At 35.9% G+C, this 27,761-nt stretch overlaps 1 protein-coding gene across 2 annotated transcripts in view; it reads left to right on the top strand.

The window, feature by feature from the left end:
* PDE1A (phosphodiesterase 1A) overlaps positions 1 to 27,761 on the top strand; it is a 330,610-nt gene that overhangs the window by 259,604 nt on the left and 43,245 nt on the right. The window contains exons 7-11 of one of the 2 annotated variants that reach the window (XM_058549370.1): positions 751 to 891; positions 9,219 to 9,319; positions 17,132 to 17,257; positions 20,473 to 20,574; positions 20,682 to 20,802. In XM_058549370.1, the coding sequence (XP_058405353.1) occupies positions 751 to 891; positions 9,219 to 9,319; positions 17,132 to 17,257; positions 20,473 to 20,574; positions 20,682 to 20,802 (591 nt within the window). Of the gene's footprint in view, positions 1 to 750; positions 892 to 9,218; positions 9,320 to 17,131; positions 17,258 to 20,472; positions 20,575 to 20,681; positions 20,938 to 27,761 lie in introns of those variants that run through there. The other variant, XM_058549371.1, reaches the window with a different exon arrangement.

The following is a 27,761-nucleotide window of genomic DNA, read 5'->3' as shown; positions in this document are numbered from 1 at the left end:
GAACAAGGGGGATGAGTTCACCACGTGATATAGCCACTCTCCGCAGCTTGCTGACATGGCTATATATCCACTTGGATATCATGAGGCCATTATAGCCTCATTCCAACAAGATACAAACATCCCCCTAAATTACTTCTAGAACAGTCATGCAGAGATTGAAAGCTGTGTTTTAAAGAAATATGATCTTCTGTGTTCCTAAAACACAGAATGAACCTTTATTGGCAGCTTTTCTTAAACTGAAATGAAAGGGCTTCTAATTAACTTCATTTAGAGCCATCTAAGCAACAGATTTGGTCCAGATTTCTGAGCACTCTGCAGCCTGTACCTTTCATCATTACCTGTGCAATCATGGCATTTTTAGAGCTAGAAGGTACTGGGAGGTCATTTATTTTGACCCCTTGTATTATGGACAGAAAAACGAGACTTCTCCAATTGTAATTGGGAAATTTTACCCTTTTAAGAACCAGCCTTCTGACTTGACTCTGGAAGATATAAACATTTAATGATGACAATATGGGTAAGACTGTTATTTCATCTATCTTAGTTAGACACTTGGGGGTTAAAATCTTTCTCAGAATTGAAAGGTAACAGGTTAATGAAGTAGTTTTTCAGAACTGTCCACATTTAACTTCAAGAAACTACTGCCCACATCTGACTCACTGTTGTGTCCCCTTCCCAGCATTGTTTGCTCATGTTGATTTAGTGCTACTCGTTTGGTCACAATATAATCCTAATTATTACTTTTTGCAGATTCCTGTTTCTTGCCTAATTTCCTTTGCAGAAGCTTTAGAAGTTGGTTACAGCAAGTACAAAAATCCTTATCACAATTTGATTCACGCAGCTGACGTCACTCAAACTGTGCATTACATAATGCTTCATACAGGTATCATGGTAAGAAAGTCTTTGTAACTGAAGTTTGTTAGTTTGGAACATCAAATTCCATTCTCCTAAGTTTCCATTGTCTCTTTAACGCCATAGAAGTATTACAAGTAGTAATAATGCTTGGATTTTTGAGGGCTGATGAGTTATTCATAATACACATTTTTCAAAAAGTATTTTATCTCTGGAAAAAAAGATTCCCAGAGGCAAATGAAAATATACTGCAAATTTTCCAAAATTTGGACTATAGAACCTTTTTCTTGTAAATTCCTTTTCCCATAGGAATCAACCAAAAAAAAAAAAAAAAAAGTGACCTAGAGAAAAAGTCTTTGGGATAAAAGTTATAGTGCTCCTCCCTCATATCATCATGTTCTTCCAAGGTGAACTCAGTAGCTTTTTCTGTTTTTCTTGTGTTGCTAATCACAATCTAATCCTAATAGGGATTTTGGAAATTATTCACGTGAATTTTTCCAAATTCTCCTTTCTCTTCTTTGCATCTGAATGAATCACTGCTTAAGTAAATAAATAATTCAGCAGTGCAAATCCTGGGACAACAATGAGTGGATGATAGGAACTCTGAGACTGCCTGGAATGTTTGTAACGTCTCAGAGCTTAGAATGACTCCCAAAAGCTGAAAAGGGAGGAGCAGCTCTTCCTTCTGAAGGTTCCAAACTGAAGTGGGTTCAAATGGGGGTAAGCCATGTGAGATCCCCAAATCTTAGTACCTTCTTGATTCCTCGTGTGTCAACCTAGGCTGAAGCAGTGCCATAAAGTACATGTCAGTAGAATGTTTCACCAAACCACATAATACGCATTGCTGACCTGTTTAGATTTCAGAAGCCACCCTTTTCTACAGGCAAGGGTCATTGGCACTCAGATCTATGTAGCTAGTACTCTTTGGAGCCCAGAGATTCTTAATACCTCATCTTTCTACACCAGAGACTGTATTCCTAACCTGGTCCTAAGCAAAGCCCTTAGGGCCACAGTAAGTTATCCTGAAGATCTTGAAAACTTTTAACAGGTACATGATTCTCCAAGTTTATTGCATACAGAAAATTTTCATCATTATTTCGTTTTTGCCCAAGAAACTATAGTTGTTTGCTACATATAACATCTATTTGCTTTGATTCATCTGATAGTGTCTCATATGATGATTGAAGAAATTATCTGTTCCTCTTCTCCGTCTTTCTTTGCCTCCAAAATGTTGCAGATCCATTAAGCTTTGGACTCAGATCCCACTCCTGCCCCATGTTCCAATTATCTGTTGCTGCAAAGCAGACTACTCCAAAACTTAGTGGCTTAAAACAATAATTTATTAATATCTCTCAAGAGTCTGTGGTTAGAAATGTCCCAACTAGAAAGTTCTCACCTGGGGTCTCTCATGTGATTTCGATCAGCTAGCAACTACAGCTGAAGACATCTGAGGACATCACTGGGCAAGACATCCACAATGGTTCACGCATATGGCTGGCATTGACAATAGCTAATGGCTGGGAGCTCAGCAAGGCTTTTAATAAAGGATTTTCTTAGAATCTCATCACCAATTCAATAGAAATATGCATTCTATGACAAGATTACAAAGTAATATAATAATAGGAGTTAAGTTCTATTTGGGAGGGAGGCAGAAATCTCAAAAACCTTCACCAATGCAGTGGCATGACCCTCTTGTGACCTTTTAGAAGGCTGAACTGTGTGTTGTTAACCTCATACCTTGTGTTTTCCTGTTTTAAGGTGTACGTGTGGGCATCACTGACAAGGTGTAAGTGTGCCCATTGGACTAGATCAAATGCAGTCATGGCTGGGCTTGGTCTTTGGTTGAAGTTTACTCACCATTCATTCCAAGAGTCTGACTTGACATGTAAAGGAAGGAAGTAGAGGTTACCAATAACAAGTAGCAACTCAAACATTCAAAGATATAACTTTAAAATGTTGTGAGCGGGGGCCAACCTAGTGGCGTAGCGGTTAAGTGCGCACGCTCTGCTGCGGCGGCCCAGGGTTCGGATCTGGGGCGTGCACCAACGCACCGCTTGTCAAGCCATGCTGTGGCGGCCTCCTATATAAAGTGGAGTAAGATGGGCACGGATGTTAGCCCAGGGCCAGTCTTCCTCAGCAAAAAGAGGAGGATTGGCAACAGATGTTAGCTCAGGGCTGATCTTCCTCACAAAAAAATAAACAAATAAAAGAATAAAAAAGTAAAATACTGTAAGCTTTTTAAAAGTAGTATATGGAACATTCTTTAAACTCATTTCTCTTTCTAGCATGTGTGCACATACACACACACACAGAAATTCTTTTCAAGCTCTTTTGGTTTAATGAGGCTTTATTGTTACAGCTGTTTCTTGAACTCTTTGCTTTCGCTTGGTTTGATACACATGGCAATTAGTGTGGAAAACAGTGTCTCCTGACAGCCGCAAATGCTGTTACACTTAAAAAGTTGCTTCAACATCTTCCTGGTTAGAGCTGCCTGCTTTTTCCTTTGTAAAGCCTTGCTCTTGAATCTGCTAGTGAGGTGATTTTCATTTCAAGTGTTTGGCATTTCTTCTTTCCTGAATTCGGTAGCTTTGAAAAAGTTAACTGAAAAATGAAATATTTAAGTGTTACTCTGGAATGGAAACTGAACTGATTAAGTTTCCTCAGAACAAGATGGAATGGAAAAGTAATGCCTACTTCAGTATAATAAAATATCCACTTTAATTATGAAGTGCAATGAGAGATATATGCCATTTCAAGCTGGGAGGTAACCAGAATTTCATTATTTTAATATACTTTTCTGCTCAAGTACTTTTTTTTTTTTTTTGCCGCAAATGTAAAGGGAGACAAATAAAAGTCTCCTATTTCAGCTTCAGAACCTCTGTTCTGAAGGTGACATTGAAGAGATGAGGGATGCTGTATTAGTGAGTAAAGAGAGAAATTCAAATCCACAGTGTGACTTTACCCTCAGATTTGCAAGGAAGATTTGTTCCAGGATATAACAAGCCATTTCAATTTCTCTGGAAGAGGGAGGAGATCTGGCCCAGCCTGGCGTGACCCCTAGAAAGTTGAAGTTGTTAATAAAGATCACATAGTTACGTTTTGAAAGGACCATGACTTACTAATTGTAAATATAGCTTCACTCTACTTTAGCAGGTTTGGTTTGGAAACTTGTTTCCAATTTGACTCATCCTTTGGGGGAAAATGTATCAGTGGGCTCTTTACTCACTCCTTAGTTTGGCTATTACAAAAATAGTCTAGTGGGAGACTGTGAGTGTTGTCTGGGATCAGGAAAATACATTTAAACTAAAAGGAGTAATGAGAAATTTTATGATAGATGGTGAAAGGAAAGGCAAAATGAATTTACAAATTAATGGACTATTTTGTCAAAACTGGGTTACACTGCCAGCTTGACAGTTTTTGGAAAGCTCTTTTAACAAGCTTTTCTTTAGATGAACAAGTGGTGGTAGGTGAGTATTAATTTTCATGTATATGAATGTGTTGGTTCTTTGAACCATACAAAGCATTATAGAAATACTCATTTAGCTGAAACCCCTCAGATTTGATATAGAGAAGGCTGGGTCACTTACTTTAGCGTTTTAGTTGATGCCCTGCTGTGTCAGGATGGTCTTATCAGTGTGACATTTATGGAGCACTACAGGAACAACCCAACACTGTCAGGTGACTAATGCAGCCTGTCACCTGCAAAATGTTCAGAGAACCATTGCCATTGTAATGAAGCCATTGTCCTTTAGTTTTTTAATGTCATAGGGAACACCTTCAGGCCTGGGAGTAGGCAGTGCAGGGGAGAGTTGATGCTGTACACTCTCTGTCTCCCTCTCTCTCTTTTGTCACTTAATTAACTTGTAGTCCTGTGCCACAGTGACAATGGTGTGTGGTAGCTCAATCCATTTGCTAAAGAGCAAATGCTTCACTGAGTGCTGCCAAGCCACCTCCAAATGTCTCCTTGGATATGAAATGATCCAAGGGCCTTGGCAAGGGAACATTTGCATTTGAGGGCTCCTGGCACTGTGTTCTCTCTAATCTAAGAGTAGAAGAGAGATGGCTTGAAGTCTATTTCCTTTGGAACTTGTAGTCCACTGACTACACCCAGAAATAGCCTCCCACACTCTAGAATGACTCAATTTTTCTCCAATCAATCTACAGAAAATTTGCCACTATGTCTCTATTTTACAAACTATGTAGACGTTCTGTTCTTGTAAATAGCTTCCCATACAACACTGTTTGGCAGAGTGGAAAGTGGGCCTTCAAGGCAATCACACGTAGGTTTGAAACCCTACTTCCCCAATTTCTAGCTCAGTCACTCTCTACCTTGGTTCCCTTGTCACTACAATGTGGTTAGTGATACCAAATACCTTGTAGTACAACAGTGAGGAGTCGATGATGTCATATATGTAAAGTACCTAACCTAGTTCCTGAGACATAGTAGCTATTAGCACATACCCTAATGTCAATAAAAATTATTATGAAGGTATTATATTATATTAACTTATGTGTATTATGTATTAATATTATTATAATATACTTTCTTTCTATACTGGGTAAATTATAGCAAACTACCTCAGCCTATTCAAAGAGATAGAGGAAAAAAGGGTACAACGCTATAATTTAGGCTAAAAGATTTGTTAATTATGCTCTTTAGACACACCAGGAACCAATAGGCCAATGAGATTTTCTGACCTAAAATTCTCCCAGCCCTATACAAACACAGATATACTTTCTCTATCGCACAAACATACACAAACACTGAATAATTCAGATATGAAAATTACATTATGTCTTAAATCGAAGCTCTATTAGCTTCTACCCATCAATATATCCAGTTAAATTATCTAGAAATCCTGCTTTTGAAACCTAAGACTAATGTGTTCCTTTGATTAATGAATGCTATTGTCATCCATAGAAGGAATATTGTGATCTGTGGAAGGAACAGAAACTTTGGAATCAGATAGATTTTGGGGTGAATTCCTGCTCTACCACTTGAGAGCTATGTGACCTTTGGCAGGTTGATTCACTTCTTCAGGACTCAGCTTTGTTGTCTGCCAAATAAAGATAAAAATATTTACCTAGAAAATGATAAATAAGGTGGTTAAAAAAATTAAATGAGACCATCTAACTAAAATGTCTAGTTAATGTTAGTTCCTTCTCCTTTCTTTCCATCATTATTGTACATGCTATTAATGGCAGTCAACACCTCCCTATGATATAATTTGAGGACTTCCCATTTTAGAGCAAATGTACATGAGCGTTTCTCTAGGCAAAATGCAACCTGCAGTGTGGATGAAGCGCAGTGTCTGCATTGCTCATGAGTCATCATTTTAACCCTTTATTTCTGCCCATTAGGAATCAGAAGAACCTAGGTTATGTACGGACCACTGTTCTAGTTGGGAAGAGTGGTATGATTCAGCCTCATTCCCTCTGGCTTGTCCTCATGAATCATTTACAAAACGTATGAATTTAAGCATCCATTTTCTGAGTTAGAATTCTCATTGGACACCAGCATACAATGAATCAGCAAATAAAGAGCGAAAAGATCAGCCTAAAATTCTACTTTAATATAAAATAGATGTATTTTTCAATTAAGTGTAAAAGTTCATTGTTTCTCTCTTCCTAAACTACTTTATAATGTAAACTTAATAATTAAGATTATAGTGTGGCAGTAAATAAGAGGGATTCATGGAGGAGGTACAATATGGGAGGCAGAGATTAATGAAATTAAAAACAGGAAACATATATAATCAATTTTGATAGCTAGAAAGATAATTTTAAATACTTACAAGACAATCTGTAGTTAAAATCCATCTCTGATTTCATAATTTAATTTTTTCTACAATTGGAGCTTTATATTCTGTATTATTGTGGTAGATATTGAACATTGCATTTTTAAAAATCAGTTAAATCTGTAAATCTTAGATATAACCAACAGGAAATACTTAAGAAAATGGGTGCTTTTTTTTCTAGGAACAATTTTTTTTTAACAAAACAATGGGTTTCTGAGGGTACAAAAACTGGTTTAACTTCGATTGCCATTCATTTCATGGAGTCTCACCGGGGACATTGGAGGCTCCGTCCCACTTATTAAAAGGGTTTTAATAAGGTCATTTTCTTCCTTTTAATGATTCACAATTAAATGCACCTATAAACACAGGAAAGCTTGTTATATCAACTCGCTTTGGTTCTGAAAAAGATTTCTGCTTCTAATCCAACTGTGAGGCATTTATTCTTGAATTGCAATCTCTAAAGATATGTTAGCTCACTATTATTTTCCAGATTCAATGCCTTAATCAATGTATTTAAGGTAATAAGTCCAGTAAAATGCCATGATTCTCTATTTATTATATGACAATACTTGTGATAGGCACAGTGCATACATTAGCTTTAAACTTCTTTTAAAATCCACAGGGGAATGATCACTAATTCTATTTTCATGGGAACTGTGGCTGAGAGGGTAAATAACTTATTTGCTTGAGGATGAACAAAGATTTAAAACCAGGGTTGCCTGATTCCGCAGTCTCTTCCCACTACTTCCCAAAGCTCCTCCTAATGCAAAACTGGTGAAATTCAATTTAACAGAGAAATATTAAGTTCCTACTATGTGCCAAATACCATGATAGGTTATGTGAAAGGAGCAAAGATTAATAAGACGATGCCTTTGGCAACTATGAGACTCAACAGTTGTCACCTCCTTCTTTTTTTGACTCATGGACCTACAATGGCTCCCTCTTGCCTTTTATACAAAATCCAAATTCATCAGTTCTAATCAAAGTAGTCTATCAACTCTTTCCCGTACTCTACACTCTCTTTTCAACCCCACTTCACTTGACTTTCCAACACGATTGTACTATTGGCAATTCAATTTCCATACAGGCCTCTATAGTATCATTCTACATTTGTTCTTTCTGTTTAGAATCTCTCTGTTCCCAATCTTACATTTAGCTACCAATCTTTGTCCATCCTTCTTCCAAGATCCACTGCCACCAAATAGACATCCTCTCTCTCTGCCCTTCTATTGCACCTTTATTCTGTGACTTTTTATCAAGTATGCATGTAGTTTACCTTATATTTTCTTGTTGCTTTGTGCAAGGTCTTTAATTGTTTCAAGTGTATGGAATAAAACCACTGTGAATAAGCTCCATATGATTTTGGATCCTCCATTCTTATCATCCAATACTACCTACTTGTAGCACTGCCCAAAAGAACTTTCTGTGATGATGGAAATGGTTTGTATCTGCACTATTCTATATGGTAACCACTTGCGACATGTGACTATCAGGTAGTTGAAATGTGGTTACTGTGACTGGGAAAGTGAACTTAATTTTATTTATTTTTAATTTAAATAGTCACATGTGATTATCATATTGGACAGTGTAGTAAAAGTGTTATGCAAAATGTGAGTGATGAATCAACTATTGAATTACCTAATAATAGTAGAGAAATTTTGTTAAGCCATCCCATTGATAACAAAAAAGATCAATGTATATGAAGCAGGTGGCCTGGATTTTATGTGAAACCATTTGTTCTTTCACTGTTATTAAGTTTAATTGCACATAGAATACATGTGTTATGAATAGCAAATTTGGTAAATCTTAGAAACGTCTAAATCTTTAAATATAAAAACTAATTCGCGGGGGCCGGCCCACTGGCGCAAGCGGTTAAGTGCTCGAGCTCAGCTGCGGCAGCCCGGGGTTCGCTGGTTCGGATCCTAGGCACACACCGACGCACTGCTTGTTGAGCCATGCTGTGGTGGCGTCCCATATAAAGTAGAGGAAGACAGGCACGGATGTTAGCTCAGGGCCAGTGTTCCTCAGAGAAAAGAGGAAGATTGGCATCAGATGTTAGCTCAGGGCTGATCTTCCTCACAAAAAAAAAATAATAATTCGGTTTCTCTAATGAGCAAAGTGAATATTTTCAACTCTTAGATGGAGAATTTTCTCATAGTAGGGTCTTTTACAAAAGTTAAGCTAAAAGAAATTTTAATGATGTATAAACTATATGTTAAAAATCACTAAACTCTGAGTGATTTCATGAGAACTCAAATTGGTAAGGCTGTGAGTTTAAAATCCAGTCAGGGTTACCTTTTACATAATAGAAAATTACTCCTTTTCCAGTTAGCAAGGAAAATTATAATGTCTGGACTTTAAACTTACAACCCGTGAAACAATCATTGACCTCGTTAAGCATCCATTAAGCACAATTAATGGAAGCGAAATAGGAAGAAAAAATTATTTAAAATCAGTAAAAACAATTTTATATGATTACTTATGTTGGGTGCACTGAAAATCTTTTTTGTAGAAAGACAACAAGCCCTCTGCTTTCTAATATGATGGAATCTTTTTTTAATTTACCAGCACTGGCTCACTGAACTGGAAATTTTAGCAACGGTCTTTGCCGCTGCCATTCATGATTACGAGCATACGGGAACCACAAACAACTTTCATATTCAGACAAGGTAAGTTAGAGAAAGTATTAACTTTTCCAAGTTAAAACTTGAAATTTATTTTCCTGCATATTAGTTGTTTTTAGGAGGAATTAAAAATAATAATGAAGATGTCTAATAAGAGTAGATTTAGTGGATTTTAGGAAAATTCCTTAACATGCAAACACATCAATCAAGTATTGTTTATCAGGAAACTTGTATATATTTGGTGGCATATTTAGCTATTTAAAGAACATAAAAATGTGTAAGATAATTTCTCTCTGCCCAGAACTTACACTCTGAACTATCACAAGTCAGACATTTACTCACTGAGAAAAATCTTGCAACATATTGTTTAAGGCATCAATTTGGTATCATTATGTATTTGAAAGTAATAAAATAGCACTTCTGAGAAAAAGATCTAAATCAAAGAAATCTTATTTCCAGGTTAGTATGGAGTGTTAAATTTAAAATAATTGGAATATGAAATTTTTTAATCACCAGATATGATAATCACAATTATTAGAATCATTTAATCACTAAATTATGATATCACCAGATGGTGATAACGGCAATTATTATAATCAAAACACCAGAGTGGGGGTGTATTAGTCTACTAGGGCTGTCTTCACAAAACACTACAAATTGGTGGTTTAAATAGAAATTTTCTCACAGTTCTAGAGACTAGAAGTCTAAGATCAAAGTGCCAGCAGATTTGGTTTCTTCTGAGGCCTCTCTTCTTGGCTTGCAGATGGCTGCCGTCTTCCTGGGTCCTCACATGGCCTTTCCTCTGTGTGTGAGCGTCCCTGGTGTCTCTTTCTCTTCTTGTAAGGACATCAGTCATATTGCATTAGGGCCTCACCCTTATGACCTCATTTAATCTTAATTACCTCTTTAAAGGCCTTATTTCTAAATATAGCCACATTCTAAGGTAATAGGGGTTAGAACTTCAACATATAAATTTTGGGGGAACACAGTTCAGTTCATAACAGGAAGGTACTCTAAGATGTTTTTGGTTGTACAGAGATCTCAGTGCCTGGGAAGCAGAATTTGGTCTAGGACTCATCAGGATCCAACTCTTTTTAATATGCATAGGATCCTGAAATTCCTATAAGTCTTTCACTAGTCAGAGATACTTAAGATGGAGATGTAAGTTGAGAGACTGATGTCTGTCTGGAACTATTGTAGAAATCTTTATTCTTGTTGAGGGAAATTTAAACTTAGTTATTTTTTATTCACTTTTTAAATTAATAGACTTTATTTCTTAGAGCAGGTTTAGATTTACAGAAAAACTGAACAGAAAGTATACAGTTCCCATATATTCCCTCCCCCCACCACACAGTTTCCCTTGTTAACATTTCGCATCAGAGTGGTACATTTGTTATGACTGATGAACCAATATTGATACCCTATTATTAACTAAAGTCTGTAGTTTGTACATTAGGATTTGGTCTCTGTGTTATACATTGTATGGGTTTTACAAATGCATAATGCCATGTATCCACCATTATGATATCATACACAATAGTTTCACTACTCTAAAAGTTCCCTGTGCTTCACCTTTCCATTCCTCTCTCCCTCCCTCTTTACTTGTGACAACCACTGATCTTGTTAATGTCTCTATAGTTTTGCTTTTCCAAAATGTCATATGGTTGAAATCATACAATATGAAGCCTTTTCAGACTGGATTCTTTCACTTAGTAATATACATTTAAGGTTCCTCTATGTCTTTTTAAGGTTTGATAGCTCACTTTTTTTCACTGAAGAATAATATTCCATTGTATGGATGTACCAGTTTGTTTACTTATTCACTTATTGAAAGATATCTTTGTTGCTTCCAAGTTTTGGCCACTATGAGTAAAGCTACTATAAAGGCTCATATGCAGGTTTTTGTGTGGTCTGTTCATTTGTTTTTAGTAACAATATTTATAACAACTGATTTTCCAGCTATAGGAAGTTATTGTTTTGATATGGGGAGCAGAGAAACATTTTATTAAAATATTAGATATTTTAGAGCTTCAAGGGATCCCCAAATGACTGAGACCCACATCATGGATCATCTGGTCTAAGCCTCACAGTCTAAGAAGAGAAAACAAAGATCAGGAGAGGTGAAATAACCTATTTATATGCACATAGTCTGCCAATGGCAGTGGCAGGATTGAGAACCTGAGAAGAGGGAGACACTCTCAATTCAGTCTACTTAACACTGCTTCCATGGCCAGAGACAGATGCATGATATTTCCAACTTTTATACACTGAGATGGAATGGCTTTAGAAATGATAGCCCCTTGATGGAGATAGATGAAGAGTTGAAATTCAAACAATGAAATATTGGGAAAGGCATTCTGTCTATCCCCAGAGTACCCCAGATTGACAGAGCATGAAGAGAAAAGGTAGACCTTGAAGTCTGGTTGTGTGGCAGGGATGTTACAGCCTACAAATTTTCAGAGTATGGGGAGTTGTTTTGTTTTTATTTGTATCACACATCAAAGGAAAGGTAGACCATGCAGATCATTTCTGCTTATTGAAGGCTCTTCTACATTCACCGAATCCATAATGAGTGAGATTTTAATTGACGACAGCTTATTACTGAGCTGGGCCCCGTATAGGATAGCAGTTTTAGGAGTTGGAGAAGGGAGCAAGTGATTTGTTACCAGTGAACACTTCTTGCTCCTACTGCTTTGAAAAGTGAAGGCAATGGACTAGCCTTCTCTAGCAGCAGTGTTAGATCATGACTTCTAGCTTTCTCCTTTTACCATTCAATTACAACTGGAGGAAGAGTCCCAATTTACTTATACTTTGGACTACAGAGAAGGAGAAAGAGATGGAGAAGAAGAAGGAAGAGGAGGAAGAGAAAAAGTAGGAGAAGAAGGAAGAGGCGTAGAAGGAGGAGGGGAAGGAGGAGAGGGAGGAGAAGAAAGAAGAATACATTTTTTCCAATTTTATACTAAAAAACTGTATAAAAAGTGGAAAAAAAGGCCTAGTATTTTACTTATCTTCTTATAAATTGTCTATCAGGATCAATTATTTAATGGATTATTTCTACAAGAACTTGAAAATTCTATGAACAAAAACGTTGTAATGACCACACATGCAACAATATAATGTGCTTGTTCAAATTCTCACTATTGGCTTCACATTTTGTCCAAGGAGAAATAAGGTCTTATGTCACTGATATCAATAATTTTATTGTATTTTATATTATTCATTGTTACTTGGATTTAGAGTGCTTTTCTAATATGAAAACCTATTTACTGGATAATGCAAAATGACTGAAAAATAATTTAGAACATAGTACAAGTCTAGGTTTGAGTTCAATACAGACATTATAATTCATGAAATCCTTGAAAGTATAAATAAACAGAAATAATTTCTTCTTTGTGAAGAGAAAATGCCGAGCTACGTTACCATGGACACTGGATGTTGCTTAGAGTTTTATTCTTTTCTTAGCAGTCAAAGACTATCTCATACATTAAGACCGTGCTGTATTCTCAGCATCTTATTGGATTTATGAGACAAAATTGTACATACTTTGCTACAATTAAATCTGGTTCAAAAACACGTCTTTGCTTGTTGCTGAAAGGAAGAAACAGTGATACTTGGAGCCATATCATGTAATAACTCTGACAAAACTGCCATGGCTAGATTTGAGGTCATATGATACAAATGACATGTGATTTGCAAATCACAGTTTTTCTTATGATCTCAGTGATCTTCTGGAGATACTTGGGCAAGATCTATTTAATTCTCTCTCAAACAAGGATTCCATGTATGCTTTCCTAGTTCAGTTTTCTGTGTATTGAGCTATGATTATTGGTTAAGGAATTTTTAGGCCATGGCTGAGATTAAAAGAAAATCTATTTTGGAGATATGTGCTATCAGTTATCTACATAGTCATCCCACTTTTATGATCGTGCTGGAAACAAAAGAGGAAGTAATTATTCTATTGCCTAATAGGTCATTAAACTAACCTATGTTAGGTTAAAAATCAAGCTTGGCTTATCTGGCCAACTATTAGATACAGATCTCAAATAGATTGCTCGCAACAAAAGCCAGATTTCTTTAGTTCTTTCTTTTATTTGTCCTTTCTACTCTTTGGTAAAAATTCAGTGGTAAGGTCAGTGCTAGGTTATAACTAGGTCTCTGCCCACTGAAAAGCCTGAAATGGTAAGTCTTAGCGAGGCAGTTTTAGTTCTGACAGAGCATGTGTCTACCGGGAGGAAGGAAATGTGAGAGGAGCATGGGTGTTGGAGGAAGTGCTACATGTTTCAACTTGGCTTTCCTTTTGCTATTTTTGTTACGTACCTCCAAATTGCCAGTTTCTGTGGATGGGTTCACCATTTTAATACATTGAACATAGTGGCTCTGTTTCCATTCCACACTTGCAGAATGATCCGGCATCCTAAGAGGATAGAGGAAGACGGGGCAATGACTCCATTATGCAGATCTGAGAATGCTTGGAATATTTCACACTTTATGCTAGGATACCAACTTCAACAATGCAACTTGAAGTAGTTTATTTGATGATCAAATGATATGAAAATATAGATCGGTCAGAAATAAAAACCTTCCCTTGATGAATACATCATTTTAAAATGCCATGTCTGTTATAAATTGGTAGTGAAACATGTATTTTGTTTTGTTTAAAAAATGGTTTCCCCAATTTAATTTAATGCTAGAGGACCTATAATATTCAAATTGAATCACAACATTATAAAGGAGAAAAAACTAGATTCATAAATAGACCAAGAGATTTTCGTTATCCCCTGTGCCCTCTACCCAAAGTAATTTTAGTCCAAGGAACTAGTGGTGGTAATTAACTATCTGGAATGGATACAAAGGGATTGATTCATTACTGATTGAATGAGGATGTTAGGTAATTTTTTTCTCTTTGGCATATCTAGATTATCTGATAGGTATCTGGATTACAAATTGAAAGAAAAAGGCATAAACACATTTAAACTATAAGAATTAAAAGGAAATTAAGCACCATGACCAAGTGGAATGTCTCCCCAGGTTCAACATTCAAAAATCAATTAAGGTAATCCATCATATCAACAGGCTAAAAAAGAAAAATCACATGATTATATCAAGATGCAGAAAAAGCATTTGACAAAATCCAACACCCGTTCATGATAAAAATGCTCAGTAAATTAGGACTAGAGGGGAACTTCCTCAACCTGATAAACAATATCTATGAAAAACCTACAGCTGACATCATACTTAATAGTGAGAAACTTGAAACTTTCCACTAAGATCAGGCACAAGGCAAGGATGTCCCCTCTCACTGCTGCTTTTCAACATCATACTGGAAATCCTAGCTAATGCAATAAGACAAGAAAAGGAAACAAAAGGTACACAGATTGGGAAGTAGGACATAAAACTGCCTTTGTTTGCAGATGACCTGATAGTCTATGTAGAAAATCCAAAAGAATGGACCAAAAAACTTCTAGAACTAATAAGCAATTATAGCAGGTTTGCAGGATACAAGGTTATACTTAAAGTCAGTCACTTTCCTATATACCAGCAATGAACAGGTGGAATTTGAAATTAAAAATCACAGTATCATTTACATTAGCATCAAAAATATTGAAATACTTAGGTATATATCTAACAAAATATGTATAAGATGTATATGAGGAAAACTACAAAACTCTGATGAAAGAATTCAAAGAATAACTAAATAAATGGAGAGATATTCCATGTTCATGAATAGGAAGACTCAATATTGTAAAGATGTCAGTTCTTCTCAACTTAATCTATAGATTCAATGCAATCCCAATCAAACTCCCAGCAAGTTATTTTGTGGATATTGACAAACGGATTTAAAGTTTATACAGAGAGGTAAAAGACCCAGAATAGCCAACTCAATATTGAAGAATGAAGTTGGAGAATTGACACTATCCAACTTCAAGACTTACTATTAAGCTACAGTAATCAAGACAAAGTGGTATTGGCAAAAGAACAGACCAATAGGCCAAGGGAATAGAATAGAGAGCACAGAAATATACTTACATAAATATGGTCAACTGATCTTTGACAAAGGAGCAAAGGCAATACAATGGAGCAAAGACAGTCTTTTTAACAAATGGTGCTGGAACAACTGGACATCTACATGCAAAAAAATGAATCTAGACACAGACTTTAAACTCTTCACAAAAATTAACTCAAATTGATGATAGACCTAAATGTAAAGTGCAAAACTATAGAACTCCTAGAAGATAAAATAGGAGAAAACCTAGAATATCTTTGGTGTGGCAGTGACTTTTTAGATACAGCACCAGGCACAATTCATGAAAAAAATAGTTGATAAGCTGGACTTCATTAAAATTAAAAACTTATACTCTGTGAAAGGCAACATCAAAAGAATTAGAAGAGCAGCTAAAGAGTGGGAGAAAATATTTGCAAAAGATACATCTGAAAAAAGACTGTCATGCAAAATATACAAAGACTCTTAAAATTCAATAAAATAAGAAAATAAACAACCTGATTATGGGGCTGGCCCCATGGCATAGCGGTTAAGTGCGCATGCTCCGCTGTTGGCGCCTGGTTGGGATCCCAGGCACGCACCGAAGCACCGCTTGTCAGGCCATACTATGGCGGCATCCCACATAGAGTGGAGGAATATAGGCATGGATGTTAGCTCAGGGCTGATCTTCCTCACAAAAAAAAAAAAAAGGAAAGTTAATAAACAACCTGATTGAAAAACAGGCCTTAACAGATACCTCACCAAAGAAGCTATACAGATGGCAAATTAGCATATGAAAAGATGCTCAACATTATATGTCATCAGGCAAATGCAAATTAAACAGCAATGGGATATCACTAGACATCTATGAAAATGGCCAAAAACCGGAACACTGACAATACCACATGCTACAGAGGCTGTGGAACAACAGGAACACACATGCATCACTGGTGGGAATGCAAAATGGTATAGACACTTTGGAAGACATTTTGGTGGTTTCTTATAAAACTAAACATACTCTTACCATATGATCCAGCAATCACACTCCTTAGTATTTACCCAAACAAGTTGAAAACATATGTCCATATGAAAACCTGCATGCTGATGTTGATAGCTTTATTCACAATGGCCAAAACTTGGAAGCAGCCAAGATGTCATTCAGTAGGTGAATGGATATATAAACTGTGATACATCGACAATGGATTATTCAGAGCTCAAAAGAATTGAGCTATCAAGCCATGAAGAGATATGGGAGAACCTTGTATGCATATTACTAAGTGTAAGAAACCAGTCTGAAAAGGCTACATATTGTATGATTCCAACTATATGACATTCTAGAAAAGGCAAAACTTTGGAGACAATGAAAAGATCAGTGGTTACCAGGGATTTACGAGGTGAGAGGGATGAATGGGCAGAGCAGAGATTTCTATGGGAATGAAAATACTCTGTATGATACTATAATGGTGGATACATGTCATTATACATTTGTCTTAACTCATAGACTGTACACCACCGAGAGTGAATCCTAATGAAAACTATGAACTCTGATAACGATGTTCAATGTAGATCCATCAATTGTAACAAATGTACCACTCTGGTAGGGGATGTTGATAATGGGGGAAGCTGTGCATGTGTGGAGCAAAGGGGTATATGGCTTCTGCTCAATACTTCTGTGAACATAAAACTGCTCTAGAAACACAGTCCATTTAAAAAAAAATTATCATACTGTAAAAAAAGAAAACTAAGTACTTCCAAAAGTTTAGGTGTTTAATTATAGGATTTTTACTGATGAGATGCCTTGTGACTTTAGTATTTTTATTAGACATTCATGAAGTCTAAGGAATTCCTCTACTGGACACTTTGTTTTTAATTCTTAGGTCAGATGTTGCCATTTTGTATAACGATCGCTCTGTCCTTGAGAATCACCATGTGAGCGCAGCTTATCGACTTATGCAAGAAGAAGAAATGAATGTCTTGGTCAATTTATCCAAAGATGACTGGAGGTGAGTTTCAGAGGAAACCTAGAGGAAATTTAATTTCAGGAAAAAGTTAAATTATATGCTTTAAAATGAAGAAAACAGATGAAAGTCAATCCCTTACTCACATTACAAACTCAGTTCCCCTTGACTGGATAACTCTGAGAAGGATTAGTACCTAGACTTTGGGGGCCGGGCTCTGTTAGATGGAGCAGAACCATTTCCAGGCCAGTTCAATATCTATATGCATCATAGCCAATCTGTAAGACCACACACCACACAACAAATACCTTAAGATACGCAATTACGTGCTCTCTGGAATGGAGCTCTGCTCAAATGTACCAATATGTGTTCTTACATAAATTCAAAATTTTAGTGTCAAACTGATTCCTTCATATGTCACTTTTCTATATGTGAAGTTTAGCTTTTTTAAAAAACAAAGAATTCACTATTTGAGGAAAAAACATAAATGTAATATACTAAAAAGACCCAGGTACAGAGGGAAATCTTCCATGTCTCTCTAAGGCATCTGTCTGCTTAAAAAAAAAATTACATGGAACGGTGATGCTTGTTGCCGTGTAGGGAAAAATAACAAGCTGCACCCCCACACTCCACATAACCTTTCTTCCTTTCTTCTTGATCCTTAGGTCATCATCATCCCTGTCATTTGAGTATAGGGTTGCCAGATTTAGCAAATAAAAATAAAAGATGTCCAGTTAAACATGAATTTAAGATAAATATGGAAATTTTTTAGTGTAAATATGTTCCTAATATTTTATGGGACCTACTTAGACTAAAAAGAAAAGATCTTTAACAAAGATCTTGTTAAAAATCAGTTAATGGCCTGAAAATATTCCCATTCAAATGCAAATATGAGATTTTTTTTTTCTTTAAATCAAGGTAAAAAGAAATGTTCAAAGAAAAAGAAGCAACATACGATCAAGAACTGCCTTTAAACAAACAAATAAATAAATACATAAATAAATAAATAAGAAGTTAATTTAGGGTTTAAAACAAGTCCTAATTTCCCATGGTTATTCAAGCTTCCTGGTTTTTCAAGGCCGCTTTTGCAACTGTAGCAAAAGCTCTCTGGTGGGGGAAAGGAGGCACTAGTTTTGGGAATCCAGTTCAGGCCTTTCATTTTATTCTGCAGGAGACAATAGTCCAAGAGGGTTTCCAGACTAGGAAGACCAGGATCTAATTGTAAAGGGATTTAAAATCGACCACTGCGGGGCTGTGTGGAGAATAGCAGGGCAAAGGTAGACACAGGGATACGAGTTTGGAAGTATTTCCTCAGGTCCCAGAGATTGACTGATTACACCTAGGGTATTAATTTATTTCTTCATCAGTGATTCTCATTCCCAGAGGTAACATTTATAATATTAATTTTTTTTTGTTATTCCTTTGAATTAACCTTTTTTCTTCTCAAAGTTGATTCTGTTGCTATTTCAGTGTGATTTTTTGCTTATTATATTTTGTCCTTTAAAATCTTTAATATTTTATTCTAATAATTTATTCCTGTAATATTTTGTAAATTTCTGTATAGTAACTTCTCAGAGTTATCCTAATTGAATGTTTTAATAGAATTGTTTTGGCAAATACTATAACATCATGTAGATTGTAGAATTTAATAGATCCAATACTGTTTCCAAAAAGCTACAAAAGATCTATTTGCTAGTATAAACTTCATAATGTTTTACCAAGAATTAAAATATGGCTAGCTTTTTAAAAACTTGTAGGCTTTCTGTTTGTATATCTGTTTATTTCTTAAAGTAACTTTAGCAACCATAAATGCAATAATTAAAACATTTTGGCAAGAGAAATTCATGAATAAAGGAACATTTCCCTTTGCACTATTTTGCCTAGTTTATTGATATATTATTAGTCGATTATTGATAATATCTAGCATTTACTGATCACATCTGCAAAGCACAATGTATTTATTAAATTTTATAGATTTCATAGAACTTTTGTCTCGTTTTTCCTTACTTAACGTGAATATTTTGGTCAGTTGCTATTGTAATATAGGTCTCTTCATAATTTCAGAGAAAAAATGTAATTGAGAATAGTTTTATGAATTATCTTTAATAGCTTCCATTCCCTTAATATTTAGCTAAAAGTATTCTAAGCAAGCTATCCAATAGCATGAACAGTAATCAGAGTGTTATTTCTCATGACTCCCATGTAAAAATCCAATTTTTAGCATCCATGATTTTCAGCAAGAACCTCCAAAATGTGGTTGTTTTAAAAAGATATCATTCAGTCAGATCATCTTGAGGTAAAATATCTTTGACACAAGATCATAATTCAAGTTTACCACATATGTTTAATTAAGCTTACTCTACTGGCCATGCCACAGAATGAACACAAAATCTGATTTCCAGTGTAAGTGACTTTTCTACCTATCTGCACTGAGCAAGCAATGAATTGTAGAGCATGTGAGCCTTTGCTGGGGTGACTTATCTCCCGCTCAGTGTGAGAATGGGTTATTCGTGCAGTGGCTTTGTGATATGGTCACTGTATTTACAACGTCTTGGTTAAAATTTCAATAGTACCAATAGCTCTGTCTAGGACTTGTAGAATCAGGGTCCCAAAAGCTTAAACAGAGAATCTCCACTTACTTTAATGTCTTGGTTTTTCTGGGGTTCTTACGATGGAAGGTCGGCACAGTGGAGTGGTCCACGTGTCAGCTTTGGGAGTGGGAGGTTGGGGTTGAATCTTGTCTCTGCTGTGAACTAGCTGTGGGACTGGGCAACTGACTCAATCTCCTCCGGTGGCAAATAACAATACCCTCTAATATAAACGCACTTAGAACACTGCCTGAACTGAGTAAACCCTGAATAAATAGTGGTGGTTTTATTAACAGCAAATTCTGCACTTAGAATAGTTTTTCTTTAAAATTGGTTAGGATCCTTTCAGATAGAAAAACAATATCTAGGAATTATGAGTAGGGGAGGGGTGTGAGTGTGGGAGGGGAGAGCATCCAGTTCTTTAAGGGGAGATGGTAAACAGCATCATTCACAGATCACTCTCCTGGCAGCTTCCTAAAGCCAAAAGAGTTAAAGGGTGAAATAACATCAAACTTTTGTGAGTTCTTTTACATTTAAAAAGTAGCATCTTTTGTGCTCATGTGCTCATATCCATTAAGAAAAATAAAATGTGATTAGTGATATTTAAGGAAATCTTCCTCTTGAGAACAATAAGGGGCCAAATAAACGTTTCTCTTTTTAATGACTCCACAGGGATCTTCGGAACCTAGTGATTGAAATGGTTTTGTCTACAGACATGTCAGGTCACTTCCAGCAAATTAAAAATATAAGAAACAGTTTGCAGCAGCCTGAAGGGTAGGTTATTTTCTTTTGTCGTGTTAAAGTTCCACGGGCTTGGACTCAGAAAAAACTGTAATTGGTTACTTTGTTCTGATAATTTGAGCATGTCCTTGGTTTGACAGAATCGACAGAGCCAAAACCATGTCCCTGATTCTCCATGCGGCAGACATCAGCCACCCAGCCAAGTGCTGGCAGCTGCACTACCGGTGGACCATGGCCCTGATGGAGGAGTTTTTCCTGCAGGTGCTTCTTTTACCCTTTGTGCAGATGTTTTTGGAAACAGTGACTGTGCATATTGACATACATTTTTTCTGTACAGAATCCAGGGCTTGTGAGTTACTATTATCAACTGGTCACAACACATTCTTGGGACTTTAGGCAGAATTTATTAATCTTTCAGATAAATGTATTAAATAATCCTACATCGTAAAATACATGTTTTAAAGAGAATCAAGTCTTGGATCGCCACTCTCAAGAAAGAGAGAAACAAATTAGAGTTGTTATCTGCTGTTAAGACGTAAAATGCTAGAGCAGAGATAGCAAATAGCTTTCATTATAAAAAGGAGAAGGGGAGGCTATATAAAACTTCTGCATACATCTTGTTGGTTAGAACTTAATCATATATGCATAGTTGCAAGGGAGGCTGAGAAATAGTTTTTAGCTAGGTGGACACATGCCTAACTAAAAAAATCTATTGTTATGTGAAAAAGTGAGTCTGGATATGGGGAATGGCCAATGGTCTCTACCACAAGTATACATTGTTTTCTCTATAGTGTCCCTGCTCTGTTCCCATTCCCACCTGGGATATTACAATTGTGATGCTAACCACCCAGTGTTAGCATCAGATCCCACAAGTCAATGGCTCAGTCTTCCACAAGACTGGCTCCACTTCAGATGCCAGCCCCAAGTGGGGACCCAGGACACCAGCACTTCTGATCACTGGTTACAAATTCAGGGGTTCCCACGACCCTTCCCAGGTTTTATAATTTGCTAGAATGACTCAAAGAAGTCAGAAGAGTGCTATACTTACAATTATAGTTTTATTTTAAAGAATACAACTCAGGAACAGCTAAATGAAGAAGTGCAGAGGGCAAGGTCTGGAAGGGTCTCAGACGTAGAGCTTCCATGCTCTCTCCCCATAGACTCAGGATGTGTCACCTTCCTGGCACATCAATGTGTTCACCAACCAGGAAGTGCCACTGAGCTTTGGTGACCAGAGATTTATGAGGGTTTCGTTACATAGGCATGACTGATTGAATCATTGGCCATGTGATTGAACTCAACCTCCAGCACCCCTCCCCTCTCAGGAGATCAGGCTGGCCCAAGTTACAACCCTCTAATCATGTGGTTGGTCTTTCTGGTGACCAGCTTCCATCGTGAAGCTATGTAGAGGGTCTGCCGTGAGTCACATAATTAGCATAACAAAGAGTCTCCTTATCACTCAGGTAAATTCCATGGGTTTTTGAAGCTCTGTGCCAGGAACCAAGGACAGAGATCAGATATGTTCTTTGTTATACCACAGTCCCATTTAGAGAAGCTCATCTTTTATTTCTGTAATTTCAGTTGGTTTGATTTCTCTGTGTTCTTTATTTTTAATGTTTCATTATTGATTTTATACCTATTCTGAAGATACAAAGATGAAATATGTTACTATATTTGGATGACTCTTCTTTCTGTCTCCCATTGTCAGTGGATATGATGTATGGTTTCACTTTGAAATAGCATTGCATAGTCCCAGAGAAAGTTACTGAGTAGCATCTTCCAAATTCAAATATTTTCATATTAAAAAATAGTTTTGAAAAAATATTTTAATACATTTTGTCCTAAAAAAAGACCAATTGTTAAAATTTGTCCAATCTTGAAGGCCAACTACATGCTATGGCCTATTAAAAATTACACTTTTATATGTTCAACCAATCACTAACCAAAAAATGGTGTCTCTAAAGAGACCTCGAGATCTTTAAGAACAACATTGTCATATTAGAGATGCAATAACAGAAGCATGAAGAGGTAAAATGACTTTTCTCAGGTTAAAAAGAAATTTTAAAATATTTTAAATTGAATGATCATGAAAACACAACATAAAATTTGTGGGCTGTGGCTAAAGCAAGCTTAGAGGAAATTTTATAGCTTTAAATGCTTATATTAGAAAAGAACAAAGGTATAAATAAATTATCTATGTTTCCACTCTAATAAGCTAGGAGAAGTTAAGAAAATTAAATCAAAATAAGTTGATGGAAGGAGGTAATAAATATAAAAGCAGAAATTAGTGAAATAAAACAAAGACAAGCAATACCAAAAATTAACAAAGACAACAGCTGGTTTTCTGAAAAAACTAATAAACTTACCAGCAGGATCAAAAAGAGAAAAAAAAAACGCCACTAATTGTCAATAAAAGAGGTGATATCATTATGGATCCTATATATAGCAAAAGGATAAGGAATATTATGCACAATTTAGGCCAATAAATTTGATAATTTAGATGAAATCACCAAATTCTTTGAAAGATATAAATTACCAAAACAGACCCAAGAAAAAAATTATAATCTGAATATCCATGCACCTGTTTTTAAACATTGAATTTGTACTTTAAACCCTTCCCATGAAGAAAACTCCAGGCGTAGATGGCTTCAATTCTTAATTCGCATTTCAATTCTCAATTCTCAAGTCAACTGAAAGAGGACGAATTCTTCCAAACTTTTCAGGAAGAAATAATGCCAGTCTTAAACAAATTCTTTCGTGACACAGAGGAAGAGGGAAAATTGTCAGTATAACCCCTGACAAAACCTGACAGAGAGTTTGCAAGTAAAGAAAATTACACACCCATATCTGTCATGAACCTAGATGGAAAATTCCTTAAAATACTAGCAAATCCAACGTAGCAAAAGAATACATACCACGACCTGAGTTGGTTTAATACTCAAAAAGCATTTAAGGTAATTTACCGTATTAAGAGGAAAAAAGGGAATAATATCATCTTATCATCTCAATAGATGCAGAAAAGCATTTGACAAAATTCAAAATATATTAATTTTAAAAACTTAGCCAACTAGAAGTAGGAGACCTCTCTCAACCTGGTAAAAGGTGTCTATGGTTAACAATACTTTACAGTAAAGCATCGAACACTTTTGTGCTGAGATCAGGATATTACTCTTACCACTCCCATCCAACATTGCATTTGATGTTCTGGCCAGTGCAATAAGGTAATAAAAAAACAAAGAAGAGATTGGATAAAAATAAATAAAAGTATCTTCGTTTGCAAAAACATGAGCATCTCCATAGAAAATCGTAAAGAATCTTGTAAAAAGCTATTAGAACTGATAAATGAGTTTATCAGGGTTGTAGAATCAATTGTATTTCTGTATGCCAGCAGCAAACAATTTAAAAGTGAAATTTTAAAAACAATATTATTTATAATAGCATAAAAATAATATAATATTTGGGAATATGTTTAATTAAATGCATGTAAAACCTTAATACTGAAAACCACAGAATATTATTGAGAGAAAATTTTTAAAGACCTATATAAATGGAGAGATATAATATGTTAGTAGATAATATGAAAGTAAGTTAGTAGATTCAATATTGCTAGGATGTCAATTCTTCCAAAATTGATTTATAAACTTAGCATAATCTTATCAAAAATTGTGACAGGCTTCTTTGTAGAAGTTTAAAGAAAAGCTGATCCTAAAATCTACGTGGAAATGTAAGAATCTAAAATAGCCAAAGCAATTTTGAAAAAGAGTAAGAAAGTTGAAGAACTTATACTTCCTTATTACACAACTTGGTATAAAGCTACAGTAATCAAGGCAGTGTGTTATTGACATAGGGATGGGCAAATAGATCAATAAAATAGTATAGTGATTCCAGAAAAAGTCCCATACTTAGATGGTCATTTGATTTTCTACAAAAGCACCAAAACAGCTAACTGGGGAAAGGCAAGTCCACAAATGACAATGGAACAACACTTATTAAATGTATGAGAAAAACAACTTTGTCCCCTACCTATAACATATATAAAAATTAATTCAGAGGGCCGGCCTGGTGGCGCAAGCGGTTAAGTGCGCGCGCTCCGCTGCGGCGGCCTGGGGTTCGCTGGTTCGGATCCCGGGCGCGCACCGACGCACCGCTTGGCAGGCCATGCTGTGGTGGCGTCCCATATAAAGTGGAGGAAGATGGGCACAGATGTTAGCCCAGGGCCGTCTTCCTCAGCAAAAAAAAAAAAAAGAGGAGGATTGGCGGAGGTTAGCACAGGGCTGATCTCCTCACAAAAAAAAAAAAAAAAAAAAAAAAAAAAATTAATTCAGGATTGACCACAGGCTTAACACAAAACCTAAAATTATAAAGTTTCTAGAGGAAAACTGAGGAGAATATCTCTCTAATCTTGAGGGTAGACAAACATTTCTTAGAGAAGACACATAAAGCTCTACCTATAAAAGAAAAAACTGGTAAAGTGGACAAAAGTGAAGTTCAAAACTTCTGCACTTCCAAAGGTACGACTAAGAAAAGGCAAGCCATAGACTAAGAGAAAATGTTTGTACTACAAGTATCTGTCTAAGCCTTGTTCCCAGATTGCATAAAGAACTCCTACAAATCAATAATAAAAAGAAAAGCAGCCCAATTTGATTAGACACCATATAAAAGAAAGTACACAAATGGGTAATAAGTACATACAAGTATGCTCATTATCATTACTTATCAAAGAATTGTAAATTAAAAACAAAATGAGATACTACTACATCCTCACCAGAATGGCTAGAATTAAGAGGACTGACAATATTAAGTGTTACTGAGGATGTGAAGCAACTGGAAGTAACAGGCATTGCTGGTGGGAGTATAAGTTATTACAATGCATCTACTGGTTAGCACCAACTAAAGTTAAACTTAACATCCCCTATGACCCAGCATGTCCTATGGGTATAGTTATATAACCCAGATAAATTAGTACTTATGTCCACCAAATGTCTTATATAGAAGTAGTCATAACAGTATTACTTATGATTGCCCAATACTAGAAATAGTCCAAATGTGCATCAAAAATAAAAATAGATAAATAGATCATGGTATAGTCATACAATGGAATGTCATATGATAAAAAAATGGACTAAGAATACAAACAATGAATCTCAAAAAATGCACACTGTATGATTCCATTTATATGATGTTCAAAAACTGGCAAAATTAATCTATGGTGATTGAAATATGAACAATGGGTGCCTACACGAGGTGGGATTCACTGAAAGAGGTTAAAGGAACTTTCTGGGGGTGATGGAAGTGTTCTGCATATATCTTGATTGACTGTTAGTTAAACAAGTGTGTTTGTAATTTACACAGTAAGGATTTGTACATAAAATTTTTCTTGATTTAAAATATATCAGAATGAAGGTACTTCATCGATGATTTAAAGAACTCTAAAAAATCACTGTGTTAAAAAAAATCTCAGAAATAGAAGTACAATGATGTACACCTGAAATTTTTACAATGTTATAAACCAATGTTACTGCAATATACAAAAAACTAAAAAAAAATCTCTAATAAATCCCAGAGACTCTTAAAAATTACAATTAGATCTCCAAATAATATCACAACTTGTATTATCCATGTCTTTTATTTATTTCAAACCAGACAAAGAATATCTGACAGAATCATGAGAGTAATGAATTCAATGAAATTGAGTCCAGATGTTTTTGAAGTTCACCACCTTATTCTTGAATTTTCTAGAAAGGTGACTGGTACTAATGATGAAGCTTCCAGAGTGCAGTGATTTTTGACATCTGAATTTCAGGGTAGAGGGAAATTGTTCCATAAAGCTACTTAGCTCCTCTGTCATTCTCAGTGCCTGGTGAAGAGTGACTCAGATATCTGAATAGTAGAGATTAAAATACACCCAACACAAAAGATCAAGTCTTGGAATAGGTATAGCACTATGATACTTGGAATGTTTTGTGATCTGCATTTTTCAGATTGTGTTGTTTTTAGAATAAGGAGGTGTCAGGTTTTTACTCTGTTTTGTTTTTGACAGGACCCTTGGTGGGCGATGATAGGCATTTATGCAACCCCAAAATGTTCAGAAGTGACAGCCTTTGCTTGAATGACCTTAACATATAAAGCAAGATACTTAAAGCCCAAAGGAGAGTGAAGTGTATTTGTAATATGGGCTATTATAAAATCAAACTATCTCTGCCAGCATTGCCTCATCTCTTTAACTATGGAAATTCTCTAAGATAATGATAAATTAATATATGACTTGAGCTTTTAATAATGGAATCTTATATTTCTCAGTCTCTGTATTTTTAAAAGTAAATGACTTTCAAATCCCCTTCGGAAACCGATTTAGCAAAACAAGAGAATGTAGAGTTAAAAGTCAAAACAAGTGAGTTTGTATTGTCAACAAATATATTTTACCAGCAAAACAAGTTTATCTTTATGAGACATACTAAAATATGACTTTGACTCCAGCAGGTGAATTTTTTTCATGTGTTCAACTAACTAAATGAATCTCCCAATATCCTTACTCTTAGCCATACTACATATTTTAGCCGAGGTGGATACAGAAATAAATCTGAAACTCCTTGGTGTATGCTTTGCTCTGAATGTATTTGACATAAGCTATTTAACTGGAGCTGTGTATCTAAGCAGATGTCCCAGAAATTGGCAGAAACTGCAATGGTTGTTCCATGTTTTTTCTTATTCTTGCTCATCCTCACATAACCACCTGTAACTATCACTTTGTAGAACCCACAGTGCTGATAAATACTTTCTTGCTATGGATCTAGCCAAGATAACTGGAGTTTTTCATCTCAGTCAAAACAGCACTATTATAAAGCACTTTGAAAATATATTCCTTCTTTCCTTCAGAATGTACTAAGAATCAAAATACTGTGTCATGTGATCCACTGGCTGTGCTAGAGAATTTGAGGCAAATCAGACAGGGTCTGCCCAGAGCTCATCATTGCCCGCAGCTGCAGTAAAATGTAAACATTTGTGTTTCTTGTTAAAGAAAGTATTTTATGTGTATTGGGCAAACATAGGAAGCCCAGCGCAATGTAAGAGGCAATTGGACTTGGCTTTGGAAAACCCAAGTGTAAGCCCGAGCTTTCCATCTTTCCAGCATTGGTGGATACGAGTCTTCACCTTCTTACCCATAAGGAGGGATTAATGCCCGTTCTGCCTCCTCCCCAGGATGGTTGTGAGGAACAAAA

The sequence above is a fragment of the Diceros bicornis genome, chromosome 10 (genome assembly GCF_020826845.1).
Source record: "Diceros bicornis minor isolate mBicDic1 chromosome 10, mDicBic1.mat.cur, whole genome shotgun sequence".
In the NCBI taxonomy this organism is placed as follows: domain Eukaryota; kingdom Metazoa; phylum Chordata; class Mammalia; order Perissodactyla; family Rhinocerotidae; genus Diceros; species Diceros bicornis.
This window is presented reverse-complemented; position numbering and strand designations above follow the sequence as displayed.